At 41.6% G+C, this 18,141-nt stretch overlaps 1 protein-coding gene across 4 annotated transcripts in view; it reads left to right on the forward strand.

Moving 5' to 3' along the window:
- Positions 1-18,141, forward strand: part of PRC1 (protein regulator of cytokinesis 1) — a 198,107-nt gene that overhangs the window by 117,433 nt on the left and 62,533 nt on the right. For 2 of the 4 annotated variants that reach the window (XM_053717707.1, XM_053717708.1), the window contains exons 9-13: positions 5,669-5,764; positions 5,861-6,007; positions 6,390-6,500; positions 7,537-7,647; positions 8,855-9,037. In XM_053717707.1, the coding sequence (XP_053573682.1) occupies positions 5,669-5,764; positions 5,861-6,007; positions 6,390-6,500; positions 7,537-7,647; positions 8,855-9,037 (648 nt within the window). The remainder of the gene's footprint in view (positions 1-5,668; positions 5,765-5,860; positions 6,008-6,389; positions 6,501-7,536; positions 7,648-8,854; positions 9,038-18,141) is intronic. The other 2 variants (XM_053717710.1, XM_053717709.1) reach the window with 2 other exon arrangements.

Genomic DNA, 18,141 nt, shown 5'->3' on the forward strand with positions numbered 1-18,141 from the left:
CCTGAGGCTTTCCACTGTTGCAATATGAGTGGGAAGGGCCTATTTTAGTGCTTTTCTGTGCAGCTAAAAATACTGACAGAGACATTCAGCTTCTTCCTGCATGATCCAGGACATCTCTGAAGGGCTCAAAAGGCTTCAAAGTCGTGTTTGAGGAGGGTAACAATCACAGTAGACTGTGGCAGTTGTTGTGACTGTGTTTAAAAAACGTTTTTGTCATTTATTATTCTGTTTTTGTTATTAAGGGGTTAATCATCCATTTGCAAGTGGGTGCAATGCTTTGCTGACTTGTTACATACACTGTAAAAATTTTGTTAGTGTAACTGCCTTTTTTCACTGTTATTTCAAATTTTGTCAAAATTTGTTTCTCTTAAAGGCACAGTAACATTTTTTATATTGCTTGTTAACTTGCTTTAAAGTGTTTTCCAAGCTTGCTAGTCTCATTGCTAGTCTGTACAAACATGTCTGAAACAGAGGATACTTGTTCATTATGTTTAAAAGCCATGGTGGAGCCCCATAGGAGAATGTGTACTAAATGTATTGATTTCACCTTAAACAGTAAAGATCAGTCTTTATCTATAAAAGAATTGTCACCAGAGGGGTCTGTCGAGGGGGAAGTTATGCGGAATAACTCTCCCCACGTGTCGGACCCTTCGCCTCCCGCTCAAGGGACGCACGCTAATATGGCGCCAAGTACATCAGGGACGCCCATAGCGATTACTTTGCAGGACATGGCTGCAATCATGAATAATACCCTGTCAGAGGTATTATCCAGATTGCCTCAATTGAGAGGCAAGCGCGATAGCTCTGGGGTTAGACGAGATACAGAGCGCGTAGATGCTGTAAGAGCCATGTCTGATACTGCGTCACAATATGCAGAACCTGAGGACGGAGAGCTTCAGTCTGTGGGTGACATCTCTGAATCGGGGAGACCTGATTCAGAGATTTCTAATTTTAAATTTAAGCTTGAGAACCTCCGTGTATTGCTTGGGGAGGTATTAGCTGCTCTGAATGACTGTGACACAAGTGCAGTGCCAGAGAAATTGTGTAGGCTGGATAAATACTATGCAGTGCCAGTGAGTACTGATGTTTTTCCAATACCTAAAAGGCTTAAAGAAATTATTAGTAAGGAGTGGGATAGGCCCGGTGTGCCCTTTTCCCCACCTCCTATATTTAGAAAAATGTTTCCAATAGATGCCACTACACGGGACTTATGGCAGACTGTCCCTAAGGTGGAGGGAGCAGTTGTGCTTTTTCAGATCCAATGGATAAAAAAATTAGAGGGTTACCTTAAGAAAATGTTTATTCAACAAGGTTTTATTTTACAGCCCCTTGCATGCATTGCGCCTGTCACTGCTGCGTCGGCATTCTGGTTTGAGGCCCTGGAAGAGGCCATCCATACAGCTCCATTGACTGAAATTGTTGACAAGCTTAGAACTCTTAAGCTAACGGCTAAGAATTCGGAATTCGCCATCCAGGCGCGTAGGGCGCTATGGCTCAAATCCTGGTCAGCTGATGTGACTTCAAAGTCTAAATTACTCAACATTCCTTTCAAGGGGCAGACCTTATTCGGGCCTGGTTTGAAAGAAATTATTGCTGACATTACTGGAGATAAGGGTCATACCCTTCCTCAGGACAGGGCCAAATCAAAGGCCAAACAGTCTAATTTTCGTGCCTTTCGAAATTTCAAGGCAGGTGCAGCATCAACTTTCTCTGCTTCAAAACAAGAGGGAACTTTTGCTCAACCCAAGCAGGCCTGGAAACCTAACCAGTCCTGGAACAAGGGCAAGCAGGCCAGAAAGCCTGCTGCTGCCTCTAAGACAGCATGAAGGAGCGGCCCCCTATCCGACAACGGATCTAGTAGGGGGCAGACTCTCTCTCTTCGCCCAGGCGTGGGCAAGAGATGTTCAGGATCCCTGGGCGTTGGAGATCATATCTCAGGGATATCTTCTGGACTTCAAAGCTTCTCCTCCACAAGGGAGATTTCACCTTTCAAGATTATCTGCAAACCAGATAAAGAAAGAGGCATTCCTAAGCTGCGTACAAGATCTCCTTGTAATGGGAGTGATCCATCCAGTTCCGCGGACGGAACAAGGACAGGGGTTTTATTCAAATCTGTTTGTGGTTCCCAAAAAAGAGGGAACCTTCAGACCAATTTTGGATTTAAAGATCCTAAACAAATTCCTCAGAGTTCCGTCATTCAAGATGGAAACTATTCGAACCATTTTACCCATGATCCAAGAGGGTCAGTACATGACCACAGTGGACTTAAATGATGCCTACCTTCACATTCCGATTCACAAGAATCATCATCAGTTCCTGAGGTTTGCCTTTCTAGACAGGCATTACCAATTTGTAGCTCTTCCATTCGGGTTGGCTACAGCCCCAAGAATTTTTACAAAGATTCTGGGCTCACTTCTGGCGGTCCTAAGACTGCGAGGCATAGCGGTGGCTCCTTACCTGGACGATATCCTGATACAGGCGTCAAGCTTTCAATTTGCCAAATCTCATACAGAGATAGTTCTGGCATTCCTGAGGTCGCATGGGTGGAAAGTGAATGAAGAAAAGAGTTCTCTATCTCCTCTCACGAGGGTTTCCTTCCTAGGGACTCTAATAGATTCTGTAGAAATGAAAATTTACCTGATGGAGTCCAGGTTATCAAACCTTCTAAATGCTTGCCGTGTTCTTCACTCCATTCCGCGCCCCACGGTGGCTCAGTGCATGGAAGTAATCGGCTTAATGGTAGCGGCGATGGACATAGTGCCATTCGCACGCCTGCATCTCAGACCGCTGCAATTATGCATGCTCAGTCAGTGGAATGGGGATTACACAGATTTGTCCCCTCTACTAAATCTGGATCAGGAAACCAGAGATTTTCTTCTCTCGTGGTTATCTCGGACCCATCTGTCCAAGGGTATGACCTTTCGCAGACCAGATTGGACAATTGTAACAGATGCCAGCCTTCTAGGTTGGGGTGCAGTCTGGAACTCCCTGAAGGCTCAGGGTTCATGGACTCAGGAGGAGAAACTCCTCCCAATAAATATTCTGGAGTTAAGAGCAATATTCAATGCTCTTCTGGCTTGGCCTCAGCTAGCAACACTGAGGTTCATCAGATTTCAGTCGGACAACATCACGACTGTGGCTTACATCAACCATCAAGGGGGAACCAGGAGTTCCCTAGCGATGTCAGAAGTCTCCAAGATAATTCGCTGGGCAGAGACTCACTCTTGCCACCTGTCAGCGATCCATATCCCAGGTGTAGAGAACTGAGAGGCGGATTTTCTAAGTCGTCAGACTTTTCATCCGGGGGAATGGGAACTCCATCCTGAGGTGTTTGCTCAATTGGTTCTCCGTTGGGGCACACCAGAATTGGATCTCATGGCGTCTCGCCAGAATGCCAAGCTTCCTTGTTACGGATTCAGGTCCAGGGACCCAGAAGCGGCACTGATAGATGCTCTAACAGCGCCTTGGTTCTTCAACCTGGCTTATGTGTTTCCACCGTTTCCTCTGCTCCCTCGTCTGATTGCCAAAATCAAACAGGAAAGAGCATCGGTGATATTGATAGCGCCTGCGTGGCCACGCAGGACCTGGTATGCAGACCTAGTGGACATGTCATCCTTTCCACCATGGACTCTGCCTCTGAGACAAGACCTTCTAATACAAGGTCCTTTCAATCATCCGAATCTACTTTCTCTGAGACTGACTGCATGGAGATTGAACGATTGATCCTATCAAAGCGTGGCTTCTCCGAGTCAGTAATTGATACCTTAATACAGGCACGAAAGCCTGTCGCTAGGAAAATTTACCACAAGATATGGCGTAAATATCTTCATTGGTGTGAATCCAAGAATTACTCATGGAGTAGGGTTAGGATTCCTAGGATATTGTCCTTCCTCCAAGAGGGTTTGGACAAAGGATTATCAGCTAGTTCTTTAAAGGGACAGATTTCTGCTCTGTCTATTCTTTTACACAAGCGTCTGGCAGAAGTTCCAGACGTTCAGGCATTTTGTCAGGCTTTAGTTAGAATTAAGCCTGTGTTTAAACCTGTTGCTCCTCCATGGAGCTTAAACTTGGTTCTTAAAGTTCTTCAAGGGGTTCCGTTTGAACCCCTTCATTCTATTGATATCAAACTTCTTTCATGGAAAGTTCTTTTTCTGATGGCTATTTCGTCGGCTCGAAGAGTCTCAGAGTTATCTGCCTTACATTGTGATTCTCCTTATCTGATCTTTCATTCAGATAAAGTTGTTCTGCGTACAAAACCTGGGTTTTTACCTAAGGTGGTTTGTAACAAAAATATCAATCAAGAGATTGTTGTTCCATCATTATGTCCTAATCCTTCAAAGAAGGAACGTCTTTTGCATAATCTAGACGTAGTCCGTGCCTTGAAGTTTTACTTACAGGCTACTAAAGATTTTCGCCAAACATCTAACCTGTTTGTTGTTTACTCTGGACAGAGGAGAGGTCAGAAGGCCTCGGCAACCTCTCTTTCTTTTTGGCTTCGGAGTATAATCCGTTTAGCCTATGAGACTGCTGGACAGCAGCCTCCTGAAAGGATTACAGCTCATTCTACTAGAGCTGTGGCTTCCACCTGGGCCTTTAAAAATGAGGCCTCTGTTGAACAGATTTGCAAGGCTGCAACTTGGTCTTCCCTTCATACTTTTTCCAAATTTTACAAATTTTATACTTTTGCTTCTTCGGGGGCTGTTTTTGGGAGAAAGGTTCTACAGGCAGTGGTTCCTTCCGTTTAAGTTCCTGCCTTGTCCCTCCCATCATCCGTGTACTTTAGCTTTGGTATTGGTATCCCACAAGTAATGGATGATCCGTGGACTGGATACACTTAACAAGAAAAAACATAATTTATGCTTACCTGATAAATTTATTTCTCTTGTAGTGTATCCAGTCCACGGCCCGCCCTGTCCTTTTCAGGCAGTTCTAAATTTTAGTTAAACTACAGTCACCACTGCACCCTATGGTTTCTCCTTTCTCGGCTTGTTTCGGTCGAATGACTGGATATGGCAGTGAGGGGAGGAGCTATATAGCAGCTCTGCTGTGGGTGATCCTCTTGCAACTTCCTGTTGGGAAGGAGAATATCCCACAAGTAATGGATGATCCGTGGACTGGATACACTACAAGAGAAATAAATTTATCAGGTAAGCATAAATTATGTTTTTTTTTTCTTTCATGATTTAGAAAGCGCATGCAATTTTGAACAACTTTCTAATTTACTTATATTATCTCATTTGTTTCATTCTCTTGATATTCTTTGCTGAAAAGCATATCTAGATAGGCTCAGTAGCTGCTGATTGGTGGGTCCACATAGATGCTTCGTATGATTGGCTCACCCCTATGCATTGCTATTTCTTCAACAAAGGATATCTAAACAATAAAACAAATTAGATAATAGAAGTAAATTTGAATGTTGATTAAAATTACATTCTCTAACTGAATCATGAAAGAAAAATGTTGGGTTTAGTGTCCCTTTAATACATTTGAAAGTTTATGTCATATTAGCTCTTTCCCTTCTCTCCTCTAAGCTATACTTAATTAGGTCAATGAGCATGCATAATCATAGATCATATACTATTCTATAGCCAAGTGTTATATCTGCCTGACATGATACAGGATTTTATGGATTGAATGTTTTTAATTAATCTTATTCTCCTCCCTTAAGAAAAAAGCAACAGACCCAAACAGATTTATGAACCGAGGTGGTAATCTTTTAAAAGAAGAAAAGCAAAGAGCAAAGCTGCAGAAAATGCTCCCAAAGGTATACATATGTTTAAAGGGCCATTGCCCTTTCTAATCTTATAACTGATAGCTGCTTTGTTAATACAACTGATACAAGTGTTTTGACTGTCTCTAGTTAGAAGAAGAGTTAAAACTTCGTATTGCCGGATGGGAGCAGGAGCAAGCAAAACAGTTCACTGTTAATGGGAAGAACTTCATGGATTATGTTGCAGAACAATGGGAGATGTTTCACCAAGACAAAGAGCGAGAAAAACAGGAGAGGGTAAGTGTCATGCAATCAAATAAAACTCCAGTGTATCTGGGGCTATTCCGTTTTACATTGTGGATTTACACCCTTATTATTTTGGGAAATTGTAAAATATATTTGTAGTAGTTTAAAAAAAAAAACAACATACAGTTCAGGAGATTTGTGTTCATAAAAGAGACATAAACCCAAATGTCTTCTATTATCTAATTAGCTTTGTTCTTTTGATATCCTTTGTTGAAAAGCATATTTAAATAGGCTTAGTTGCTGATTGGTGGCTTCACATAGGTTCCTCAAGTGATTGGCTCACTCTGTATTCTCTATTTGTATCATTAAAGAAAAATTTTAGGTTTCATGTCCCTTTTTAAAGTGTAAATTATTTTATTTTTATTTTTTTCAGTTACAAAAAAAGAATCGCCAACTAGAAAAGGAGATGTTTTATGGGAGTATCCCTAAAACCCCTACCAAACGAAGAGTGCTTGGATCCACTACTCCAGGAAAAATGCGTAAGGTATGGTTTGTTTTTGTTTATTGCTTACTGAATGGAATCCCAATATTTTCTGCATTTCATTTACAGAAGAAATTATACAATTCATAATGGTTTTGATATCTAGCATCCACATAGTATAAGTTCTGTGAATGTAGTGCAGTGAGTACATTTAAAGGGACATAGTACGCAAATGTTGAAGCATTTGAAAGTGATGCAGTATATCTGTATAAAGCTGACTAGAAAAATATTGCCTAAATATATATCTATGTAAAAAGGGAAGATATTTTACCTCAATTTCCTCAAACACACCCACTGTAAAGGGACTTTAAGCAGCCAATCAGGATTCTAGTCCCAGGACTTGCAAGGGAGCGTGCATCTGGCATGTACAGGCACAGTCCTTTTGTTTCCCTCTGCCGTTAAAGGGGCGTTTACTATAAAATATTGTGAGATTTCAGTGCAATCTTATGAGATCAGTGAAATCTTATGAGATCAGTGAAATCTTATGAGATCAGTGAAATCTCATGAGATCACAGTGTGATGGAACTGTTCAGAGGGCACTTACATAGAGATGTTCATGTGATATTTTCTTGTCAGATTTTTACAGTTATGCTGCATCACTTTCAAGTGATTTAGCATATGGGTATTATGTCCCTTTAATACTTAAAATATACATACATAGATACATACAAGATCAAAACTGGTGTGTGCATGATGTGCTATGACAGAGAGACTGACTGTAGTGGATTTCATTCTATAATTTTGTTGGTGTCCTGGACTCATAAGTTCAGTTTTTCCAGTGTTTGTAATAGTAACCCTAAAGTTACATATTTAAGCAAGTAACTCTCTTTATTTTTAAATAATTGTTATTTTGTGCATTGTATTAAATATAATGTTGTTTTGTATTTATTTACCTTCAATAGATACAATGCCCAAACGTCTAACATTCTAGTCTGCTACATTTATTTTAAGTTAATATCTGTACTGCATGTGCTATTGTTATGCATGTTCTCCTAGCATCTAATTTTGCTTGCATTAACTCTGCCTGCTTTCCCTTCAGCTTAATGGCACTTCCATCTCCAGTTCTGCTTCCAACAGCACCCTTCGCTCTGCATTCAGTGGGACTGTTTGTCACTCCCCTGTATCACGTCCACCCCTGTCTGGTGGCAAGGTTAGTTATTAGCATTGCATTGTTTATTTCATTAGTCATATTTTGGGTCTATTGTAGTTTCTACTTTTAAACAATTTATTAGGGTCCTTGTAGAAATGATTTAATTACCTGTGTGTATACAATGCATGGTTATCATTTCTATAGGATTCTGTATTTAGTGAATGCATACATACCAGAACAAGACTAGCTCTGTTGCAAAATATGATTATAAAATAACATAAACTATTCTAATAGTGAGTATAATTAATGAAAATATAGTATATTGCCATTCTTATCTACACGCTAATATGACCTAAAATCATATTCTAAAAGTGTATCATACTTCAAGCATATGATAGTGTAGTGTTTCCATGCCATGTTTCTGATGACATCCAAGAGGGTTTGGTTTGAGATTTATACAAGGAAACATTGGGTGCTATCAATCAAATGTCTACTATTTTTGACAAACCCACTTAAAGTGACCCTGGGCAAAGTTTACCTAAAGGAGATTGGGGAAAACAAACGTGGACTCCCTGTCCAATGTGCTTAGAGTGATATGGTTGCGCCTCACTGCCGAGGCCCACAGAAGGCCAAAAAGATTGTCTGGAGTTGCCATGTTACTTGTTCAGAGGAGGATTGTCTGGTATTTCGGGGGTTGGACTAACCTTGTTAGGAGGGATCAGATTAATATACTTCCGGAAAGTTCTCCTCTGGGAAAAGCACAATTGGGCTAAAAGAGGTTTCTCCCAGGTGGTAACTCCCCATTAAACAAGCTACTGAGTTGTTAGTAGTTCTTGGTTGTGCGCTTCTTACTCTGTATATTTTTTAAAACTAGAAAAGTATCGACCATAATGGAGGTTTATCATAAACCAATGATGAAGATTCTTACATTCTTAATGTTATATTGAAAGTGAGCTTGTTTTTGTTACAGTATAGGGATGTGAATCTTCAAAAGACCACAATATTGGTATTGATTCTAGGCATACAAGGAAATTTAAATCGGGAATCCTTAGCTCTTTTTATTTATTTATTTATTAGTATTATTAGTATTTAAATGACTTTATGGTGTTTAAGTTCTATGATAAATTAAAGTCATAGTTTCAGACTAGTACTTCATCTATCAATTAACCTTGGCTGTGTCTATATATAGTATATATTGTTTGTTTGTTTTTTAATCGGTCTGTATTGTACCTCTCCAGTGTAATGTATCTTTGTTTTTCTTCTTTAGCCTGGACCATCTTCACGGACTCCAAGCAGAGTTTTCAAAACACCCCAGACAAGAAGGCTAGAGAACAAAGAAAATATTTCCCATTTAAATGGAACCGCCATGAGCGGTGGGTGCCATCTCCAAATTCCTGCCCAACGTAACATCAGCGTTAACTCTGTTGCCAGCACCTATTCTGAGTTTGCGGTAATTCAATTTTTATAACAAAACAAGACAAAAATAATCAGATCACTTAAAAGCACACAGTCAGGAAAGAATAGAAATACAACCAGTATAGCAAGACTAGCTTTAAAGTTATAGGGAAAAACAGATTCCATGCTAAATACTATGCATAGGTTCACCAATAAGCTTAATAATGGGGAAGATTATATGGACAGTTCTTTGTAACGAAAGAATAAAAACTTCTTATCTTAATCGTCCATATTTAAGGTCAGAGTAGTTAACTTGGTCCCTTCTTAGGGTTACAGGGGGTTCTTTACTCTCCACTGTCGGCTGCTCCTTCCCAATCACAGGATAAGATATTGAACAGATTCTGTGGGAATACACAAGAAAGAATGACGCCTCCTAGTGTAATAAAGTTTACACAATATACAATCCAACCAAATGTAAGACAGGTTCTCACAATGGGGGCAGCACCCACTCGTGCTTAGTAACAGCTACTGGGATCTCTGTGTCCCAGCTCACTGGTCCTTGGAATCGGCACACCTCTGTTCTAGGCGTCTCCTCAAGGAAGGATACTCAGGCTCTGTCAGGTGATGATAATATAAAATACACTTTTATTTAAAATGTAATATAAAACCACAGTGTACAGCAGTAGCACTATGTAATATAATCATGCAACGCGTTTCTCAGCTTACACGCTGTTTCATCAGGCGTATCATATCATACAAAGCTAAACTTATGGTCTTAAAATGTGTATGCATAGTATGCAACGATTTTATGTCCTTGTTAATGACAATTTCTTTCCTAAGACATGGAGAGTCCACAACGTCATTCCAATTACTAGTGGGATATTCACTCCTGGCCAGCAAGAGGAGAAAAAGAGCACCACAGCAAAGCTGTTAAGTGTCACTTACCCATAACCTCTAATCATTCTATTTGCCTCTGTCAATGAAGGAGGTGAAGTTTGGTGTCTGAAGATATTGATTCCTTTTTTGGGTACTTTTCCCTGCAAGCAAGGATTTGAGTTTAGCTGTGTTCACGTCAATCTCTTGAGTAAGAGTAGTGGTGGCTTTTAAGCAGTTAGAAAGTAGTGAGGTGGTCCTTGCTCAGATTTCTAACATATTTGCTGTCTTTGGTATAGAAAGCCAGAGTTGGTTAGTCTGTTATTTCTCCAACATTGGTGTGTCCGGTCCACGGCGTCATCCTTACTTGTGGGATATTCTCTTCCCCAACAGGAAATGGCAAAGAGTCCCAGCAAAGCTGGCCATATAGTCCCTCCTAGGCTCCGCCCACCCCAGTCATTCTCTTTGCCGTTGCACAGGCAACATCTCCACGGAGATGGTTAAGAGTTTTTTGGTGTTTAAATGTAGTTTTTATTCTTCTATCAAGTGTTTGTTATTTTAAAATAGTGCTGGTATGTACGATTTACTCTGAAACAGAAAAGGATGAAGATTTCTGTTTGCAAGAGGAAGATGATTTTAGCAGACAGTAACTAAAATCGATTGCTGTTTTCACATAGGACTGTTGAGATGAAGTAACTTCAGTTGGGGGAAGCAGTTAGCAGTCTTTTCTGCTTAAGGTATGACTAGCCATATTTCTAACAAGACCATGTAATGCTGGAAGGCTGTCATTTCCCCTCATGGGGACCGGTAAGCCATTTTCTTAGTCAAACATAAAAGAATAAAGGGCTTAAAAAAGGGCTAAAAAACTGGTAGACATTTTTATGGGCTAAAACGATTGCTTTATTGGGGCATATTATGCAGATTCTAGCTAACAATTGGCATTATAATCTTGGGGAACGTTTAAAAAAAACGGCAGGCACTGTGTTGGACGCCTTTTCTTCTGTTATGTGTGATCAGTCCACGGGTCATCATTACTTCTGGGATATAACTCCTCCCCAACAGGAAATGCAAGAGGATTCACCCAGCAGAGCTGCATATAGCTCCTCCCCTCTACGTCAGTCCCAGTCATTCTCTTGCACCCAACGACTAGATAGGATGTGTGAGAGGACTATGGTGATTATACTTAGTTTTTATGACTTCAATCAAAAGTTTGTTATTTTACAATAGCACCGGAGCGTGTTATTACTTCTCTGGCAGAGTTTGAGGAAGAATCTGCCAGAGTTTTTTACTATGATTTTAACCGGAGTAGTTAAGATCATATTGCTGTTCTCGGCCATCTGAGGGAGGTAAAGGCTTCAGATCAGGGGACAGCGGGCAGATGAATCTGCATTGAGGTATGTAGCAGTTTTTATTTTCTGAATGGAATTGATGAGAAAATCCTGCCATACCGTTAAAATGACATGTATGTATACACTTCAGTTTTCTGGGGATGGTATTTCACCGGAACTACTCTGCTAAAGGTCACTAATACTTTTAATAACTATTTATCATGTTAAACGTTTTTGCTGGAATGTAGAATCGTTTACATTGCTGAGGTACTGTGTGAATAGATATTTGGGCATTATTTTCCACTTGGCAGTTTTTTGCTTGTAATGTGACAGTTTCGTTTCTCTTCACTGCTGTGTGGGAGAGGGAGGGGCCGTTTTTGGCGCTCTTTACTACGCATCAAAAAATTCCAGTCAGTCACTTTTATTTTTCCTGCATGATCCGGTTCATCTCTGACAGATCTCAGGGGTCTTCAAACTTCTTTGAAGGGAGGTAACTTCTCTCAGCAGAGCTGTGAGAATTCTTATAGTGACTGTGCATAAAAACGTTGCTTTGTACTTTTTATGTCAAATTTAATTATTGTTATTTTACTAATGGGAACAAACCTTTGCTAAGAGTTGTGTTGTTTTAAAGTTTGATGCTATAACTGCTGTTCAGTTCATTATTTCAACTGTTATTTAATCGTTTAGTACCTCTTTGAGGCACAGTATTTTTTTGCTAAAAAAGATTATAACCAAGTTGTAAGTTTTTTGCTAGTGTGTTAAACATGTCTGACTCAGAGGAAGATATCTGTGTCATTTGTTCCAATGCCAAGGTGGAGCCCAATAGAAATTTATGTACTAACTGTATTGATGCTACTTTAAATAAAAGTCAATCTGTACAATGTGAACAAATTTCACCAAACAGCGAGGGGAGAGTTATGCCGACTAACTCGCCTCACGCGGCAGTACCTGCATCTCCCGCCCGGGAGGTGCGTGATATTATGGCGCCTAGTACATCTGGGCGGCCATTACAGATAACATTACAAGATATGGCTACTGTTATGACTGAAGTTTTGTCTAAATTACCAGAACTAAGAGGCAAGCGTGATCACTCTGGGGTGAGAACAGAGTGCGCTGACAATGCTAGGGCCATGTCTGATACTGCGTCACAGCTCGCAGAGCATGAGGACGGAGAGCTTCATTCTGTGGGTGACGGTTCTGATCCAAACAAATTGGACTCAGATATTTCAAATTTTAAATTTAAATTGGAGAACCTCCGTGTATTACTAGGGGAGGTCTTAGCAGCTCTTAACGATTGTAACACCGTTGCAATACCAGAGAAACTGTGTAGGTTGGATAAATACTTTGCGGTACCGGCGAGTACTGACGTTTTTCCTATACCTAAGAGACTAACTGAAATTGTTACTAAGGAGTGGGATAGACCCGGTGTACCGTTCTCACCCCCTCCAATATTTAGAAAGATGTTCCCAATAGACGCCACCACTAGGGACTTATGGCAGACGGTCCCCAAGGTGGAGGGAGCAGTTTCTACTTTAGCTAAGCGTACCACTATCCCGGTGGAGGATAGCTGTGCTTTTTCAGATCCAATGGATAAAAAGTTAGAGGGTTACCTTAAGAAAATGTTTGTTCAACAAGGTTTTATATTACAACCCCTTGCATGTATCGCGCCGATTACGGCTGCGGCAGCATTTTGGATTGAGTCGCTGGAAGAGAACCTTAGTTCATCTACGCTAGACGACATTACGGACAGGCTTAGAGTCCTTAAACTAGCTAATTCTTTCGTTTCGGAGGCCGTAGTACATTTAACTAAACTTACGGCTAAGAACTCAGGATTCGCCATACAGGCACGTAGGGCGCTGTGGCTAAAATCCTGGTCAGCTGATGTGACTTCTAAGTCCAAATTACTTAATATACCTTTCAAGGGGCAGTCTTTATTTGGGCCCGGTTTGAAAGAAATTATCGCTGACATTACAGGTGGTAAGGGCCACGCCCTACCTCAAGACAAAGCCAAAGCTAAGGCTAGACAGTCTAATTTTCGTCCCTTTCGGAATTTCAAAACAGGAGCAGCATCAACCTCCACTGCACCAAAACAGGAAGGAGCTGTTGCTCGTTACAGGCAAGGCTGGAAGCCTAACCAGTCCTGGAACAAGAGCAAGCAGGCCAGGAAACCTGCTGCTGCCCCAAAGACAGCATGAACCGAGAGCCCCCGATCCGGGACCGGATCTAGTGGGGGGCAGACTCTCTCTCTTTGCCCAGGCCTGGGCAAGAGATGTTCAGGATCCCTGGGCTCTAGAGATCATATCTCAGGGATACCTTCTAGACTTCAAATTATCTCCCCCAAGAGGGAGATTTCATCTGTCAAGGTTGTCAACAAACCAGATAAAGAAAGAAGCGTTTCTACGCTGCGTACAAGATCTGTTATTAATGGGAGTGATCCATCCGGTTCCGCGGTCGGAACAAGGACAAGGGTTCTACTCAAACCTGTTTGTGGTTCCCAAAAAAGAGGGAACTTTCAGGCCAATCTTAGATTTAAAGATTCTAAACAAATTCCTAAGAGTTCCATCGTTCAAAATGGAAACTATTCGGACAATCTTACCCATGATCCAAGAGGGTCAGTACATGACCACAGTGGATTTAAAGGATGCTTACCTTCACATACCGATCCACAAAGATCATCACCGGTACCTAAGGTTTGCCTTCTTAGACAGGCACTACCAGTTTGTAGCTCTTCCATTCGGACTGGCTACGGCTCCAAGAATCTTCACAAAGGTTCTGGGTGCCCTTCTAGCGGTACTAAGACCGCGAGGGATTTCGGTAGCTCCGTACCTAGACGACATTCTAATACAAGCTTCAAGCTTTCAAACTGCCAAGTCTCATACAGAGTTAGTTCTGGCATTTCTAAGGTCGCATGGATGGAAAGTGAACGAAAAGAAGAGTTCTCTTTTTCCTCTCACAAGAGTTCCATTCTTGGGGACTCTTATAGATTCTGTAGAAATGAAGATTTACCTGACAGAAGACAGGTTAACAAGGCTTCAAAATGCATGCCGCGTCCTTCATTCCATTCAACACCCGTCAGTAGCTCAATGCATGGAGGTGATCGGCTTAATGGTAGCGGCAATGGACATAGTACCTTTTGCACGCCTACACCTCAGACCGCTGCAATTATGCATGCTAAGTCAGTGGAATGGGGATTACTCAGATTTGTCCCCTACTCTGCATCTGAATCAAGAGACCAGAAATTCTCTTCTATGGTGGCTTTATCGGCCACACCTGTCCAGGGGGATGCCATTCAGCAGGCCAGACTGGACAATTGTAACAACAGACGCCAGCCTACTAGGTTGGGGCGCTGTCTGGAATTCTCTGAAGGCTCAGGGACTATGGAATCAGGAGGAGAGTCTCCTTCCAATAAACATTCTGGAATTGAGAGCAGTTCTCAATGCCCTTCTGGCTTGGCCCCAGTTAACAACTCGGGGGTTCATCAGGTTTCAGTCGGACAACATCACGACTGTAGCTTACATCAACCATCAGGGAGGGACAAGAAGCTCCCTAGCAATGATGGAAGTATCAAAGATAATTCGCTGGGCAGAGTCTCACTCTTGCCACCTGTCAGCAATCCACATCCCGGGAGTGGAGAACTGGGAGGCGGATTTCTTGAGTCGCCAGACTTTTCATCCGGGGGAGTGGGAACTTCATCCGGAGGTCTTTGCCCAAATACTTCGACGTTGGGGCAAACCAGAGATAGATCTCATGGCGTCTCGCCAGAACGCCAAACTTCCTCGCTACGGGTCCAGATCCAGGGATCCGGGAGCAGTTCTGATAGATGCTTTGACAGCACCTTGGAACTTCAGGATGGCTTATGTGTTTCCACCTTTCCCGCTGCTTCCTCGATTGATTGCCAAAATCAAACAGGAGAGAGCATCAGTAATTCTAATAGCACCTGCATGGCCACGCAGGACTTGGTATGCAGATCTGGTGGACATGTCATCCTGTCCGCCTTGGTCTCTACCTCTAAGACAGGACCTTCTGATACAGGGTCCATTCAAACATCAAAATCTAACTTCTCTGAAGCTGACTGCTTGGAAATTGAACGCTTGATTTTATCAAAACGTGGTTTTTCTGAGTCGGTTATTGATACCCTGATTCAGGCTAGGAAGCCTGTTACCAGGAGGATTTACCATAAAATATGGCGGAAATACCTATACTGGTGCGAATCCAAAGGTTACTCCTGGAGTAAGGTTAGGATCGCTAGGATATTGTCTTTTCTACAAGAAGGTTTAGAAAAGGGTTTATCAGCTAGTTCATTAAAGGGACAGATTTCAGCTCTGTCCATCTTGTTACACAGACGTCTGTCAGAAAATCCAGACGTCCAGTCCTTTTGTCAGGCTTTAGCTAGGATCAAGCCTGTATTTAAAGCTGTCGCTCCACCATGGAGTTTAAACTTAGTTCTTAACGTTTTACAGGGTGTTCCGTTTGAACCCCTTCATTCCATTGATATAAAAATGTTATCTTGGAAAGTTCTGTTTTTAATGGCTATTTCCTCGGCTCGAAGAGTCTCTGAGTTATCAGCCTTACATTGTGATTCCCCTTATCTGATTTTTCACTCAGACAAGGTAGTTCTGCGTACTAAACCTGGGTTCTTACCTAAGGTAGTCACTAACAGGAACATCAATCAAGAGATTGTTGTACCATCCTTGTGTCCAAATCCTTCTTCAAAGAAGGAACGTCTTCTACACAATCTGGATGTAGTTCGTGCCCTCAAGTTCTACTTGCAGGCAACTAAAGATTTTCGCCAAACTTCTTCCTTGTTTGTCGTTTACTCTGGACAGAGGAGAGGTCAAAAAGCTTCTGCTACCTCTCTCTCTTTTTGGCTTCGTAGCATAATACGTTTAGCCTATGAGACTGCTGGACAGCAGCCTCCTGAAAGAATTACAGCTCACTCCACTAGAGCTGTGGCTTCCACTTGGGCCTTTAAGAATGAGGCCTCTGTTGAACAGATTTGCAAGGCTGCAACTTGGTCTTCGCTTCATACTTTTTCCAAATTTTACAAATTTGACACTTTTGCTTCTTCGGAGGCTATTTTTGGGAGAAAGGTTCTTCAGGCAGTGGTTCCTTCTATATAATGAGCCTGCCTATCCCTCCCGTCATCCGTGTACTTTTGCTTTGGTATTGGTATCCCAGAAGTAATGATGACCCGTGGACTGATCACACATAACAGAAGAAAACATAATTTATGCTTACCTGATAAATTCCTTTCTTCTGTTGTGTGATCAGTCCACGGCCCGCCCTGTTTTAAGGCAGGTAAATATCTTTTAAATTATACTCCAGTCACCACTTCACCCTTGGTTACTCCTTTCTCGTTGATTCTTGGTCGAATGACTGGGACTGACGTAGAGGGGAGGAGCTATATGCAGCTCTGCTGGGTGAATCCTCTTGCATTTCCTGTTGGGGAGGAGTTATATCCCAGAAGTAATGATGACCCGTGGACTGATCACACAACAGAAGAAAGGAATTTATCAGGTAAGCATAAATTATGTTTTTTAGTCTGGGGCCTTTCTAGTTATAGACTGAGCCTCATTTTCGCGCCATTACTGCGCAGTTGTTTTTGGAAAGCAAGGCATGCAGATGCATGTGTGAGGATCTAAGAATCACTAAAAAAGCTTCTAGAAGGCGTCATTTGGTATCGTATTCCCCTCTGGGCTTGGTTGGGTCTCAGCAAAGCATATAGCTGGGACTGTATAGGGGTCAAATTTAAAAACGGCTCAGGTTCCGTTATTTTAAGGGTTAAAGCTCTGAAATTTGGTGTGGAATACTTTTAATGCTTTAAGACACTGTGGTGAAATTTTGGTAATTTTTGAACAATTCCTTCATACTTTTTCACATATTCAGTAATAAAGTGTTTTCTGTTTGAAATTTAAAGAGACAGTAACGGTTTTATTTTAAAACGTTTTTTGTGCTTTGTTGACAAGTTTAAGCCTGTTTAACATGTCTGTACCTTCAGATAAGCTATGTTCTATATGTATGAAAGCCAATGTGTCTCCCCATTTAAATTTATGTGATAATTGTGCCATAGCGTCCAAACAAAGTAAGGACAGTAATGCCACAGATAATGATATTGCCCAAGATGATTCCTCAAATGAGGGGAGTAAACATGATACTACATCATCCCCTACTGTGTCTACACCAGTTTTGCCCACACAGGAGGCCCCTAGTACATCTAGTGCGCCAATACTTATTACCATGCAACAATTAACGGCTGTAATGGATAACTCCATAGCAAATCTTTTATCCAAAATGCCTACTTATCAGAGAAAGCGCGATTGCTCTGTTTTAAACACTGAGGAGCAAGAGGGCGCTGATGATAATTGTTCTGACATACCCTCACACCAATCTGAAGGGGCCATGAGGGAGGTTTTGTCTGATGGAGAAATTTCAGATTCAGGAAAAATTTCTCATCAAGCTGAACCTGATGTTGTGACATTTAAATTTAAATTAGAACATCTCCGCGCACTGCTTAAAGAGGTGTTATCTACTCTGGATGATTGCGACAACTTGGTCATTCCAGAGAAATTATGTAAGATGGACAAGTTCCTAGAGGTTCCGGTGCCCCCCGACGCTTTTCCTATACCCAAGCGGGTGGCGGACATAGTAAATAAAGAGTGGGAAAAGCCCGGCATACCTTTTGTTCCCCCCCCCCCCCCTATATTTAAGAAATTATTTCCTATAGTCGACCCCAGAAAGGACTTATGGCAGACAGTCCCCAAGGTCGAGGGGGCGGTTTCTACTCTAAACAAACGCACTACTATTCCTATCGAAGATAGTTGTGCTTTCAAAGATCCTATGGATAAAAAATTAGAGGGTTTGCTTAAAAAGATTTTTGTACAGCAAGGTTACCTTCTACAACCAATTTCATGCATTGTTCCTGTCACTACGGCTGCGTGTTTCTGGTTCGAGGAACTTG

Source organism: Bombina bombina, chromosome 6, assembly GCF_027579735.1.
Source record: "Bombina bombina isolate aBomBom1 chromosome 6, aBomBom1.pri, whole genome shotgun sequence".
NCBI lineage: Eukaryota > Metazoa > Chordata > Amphibia > Anura > Bombinatoridae > Bombina > Bombina bombina.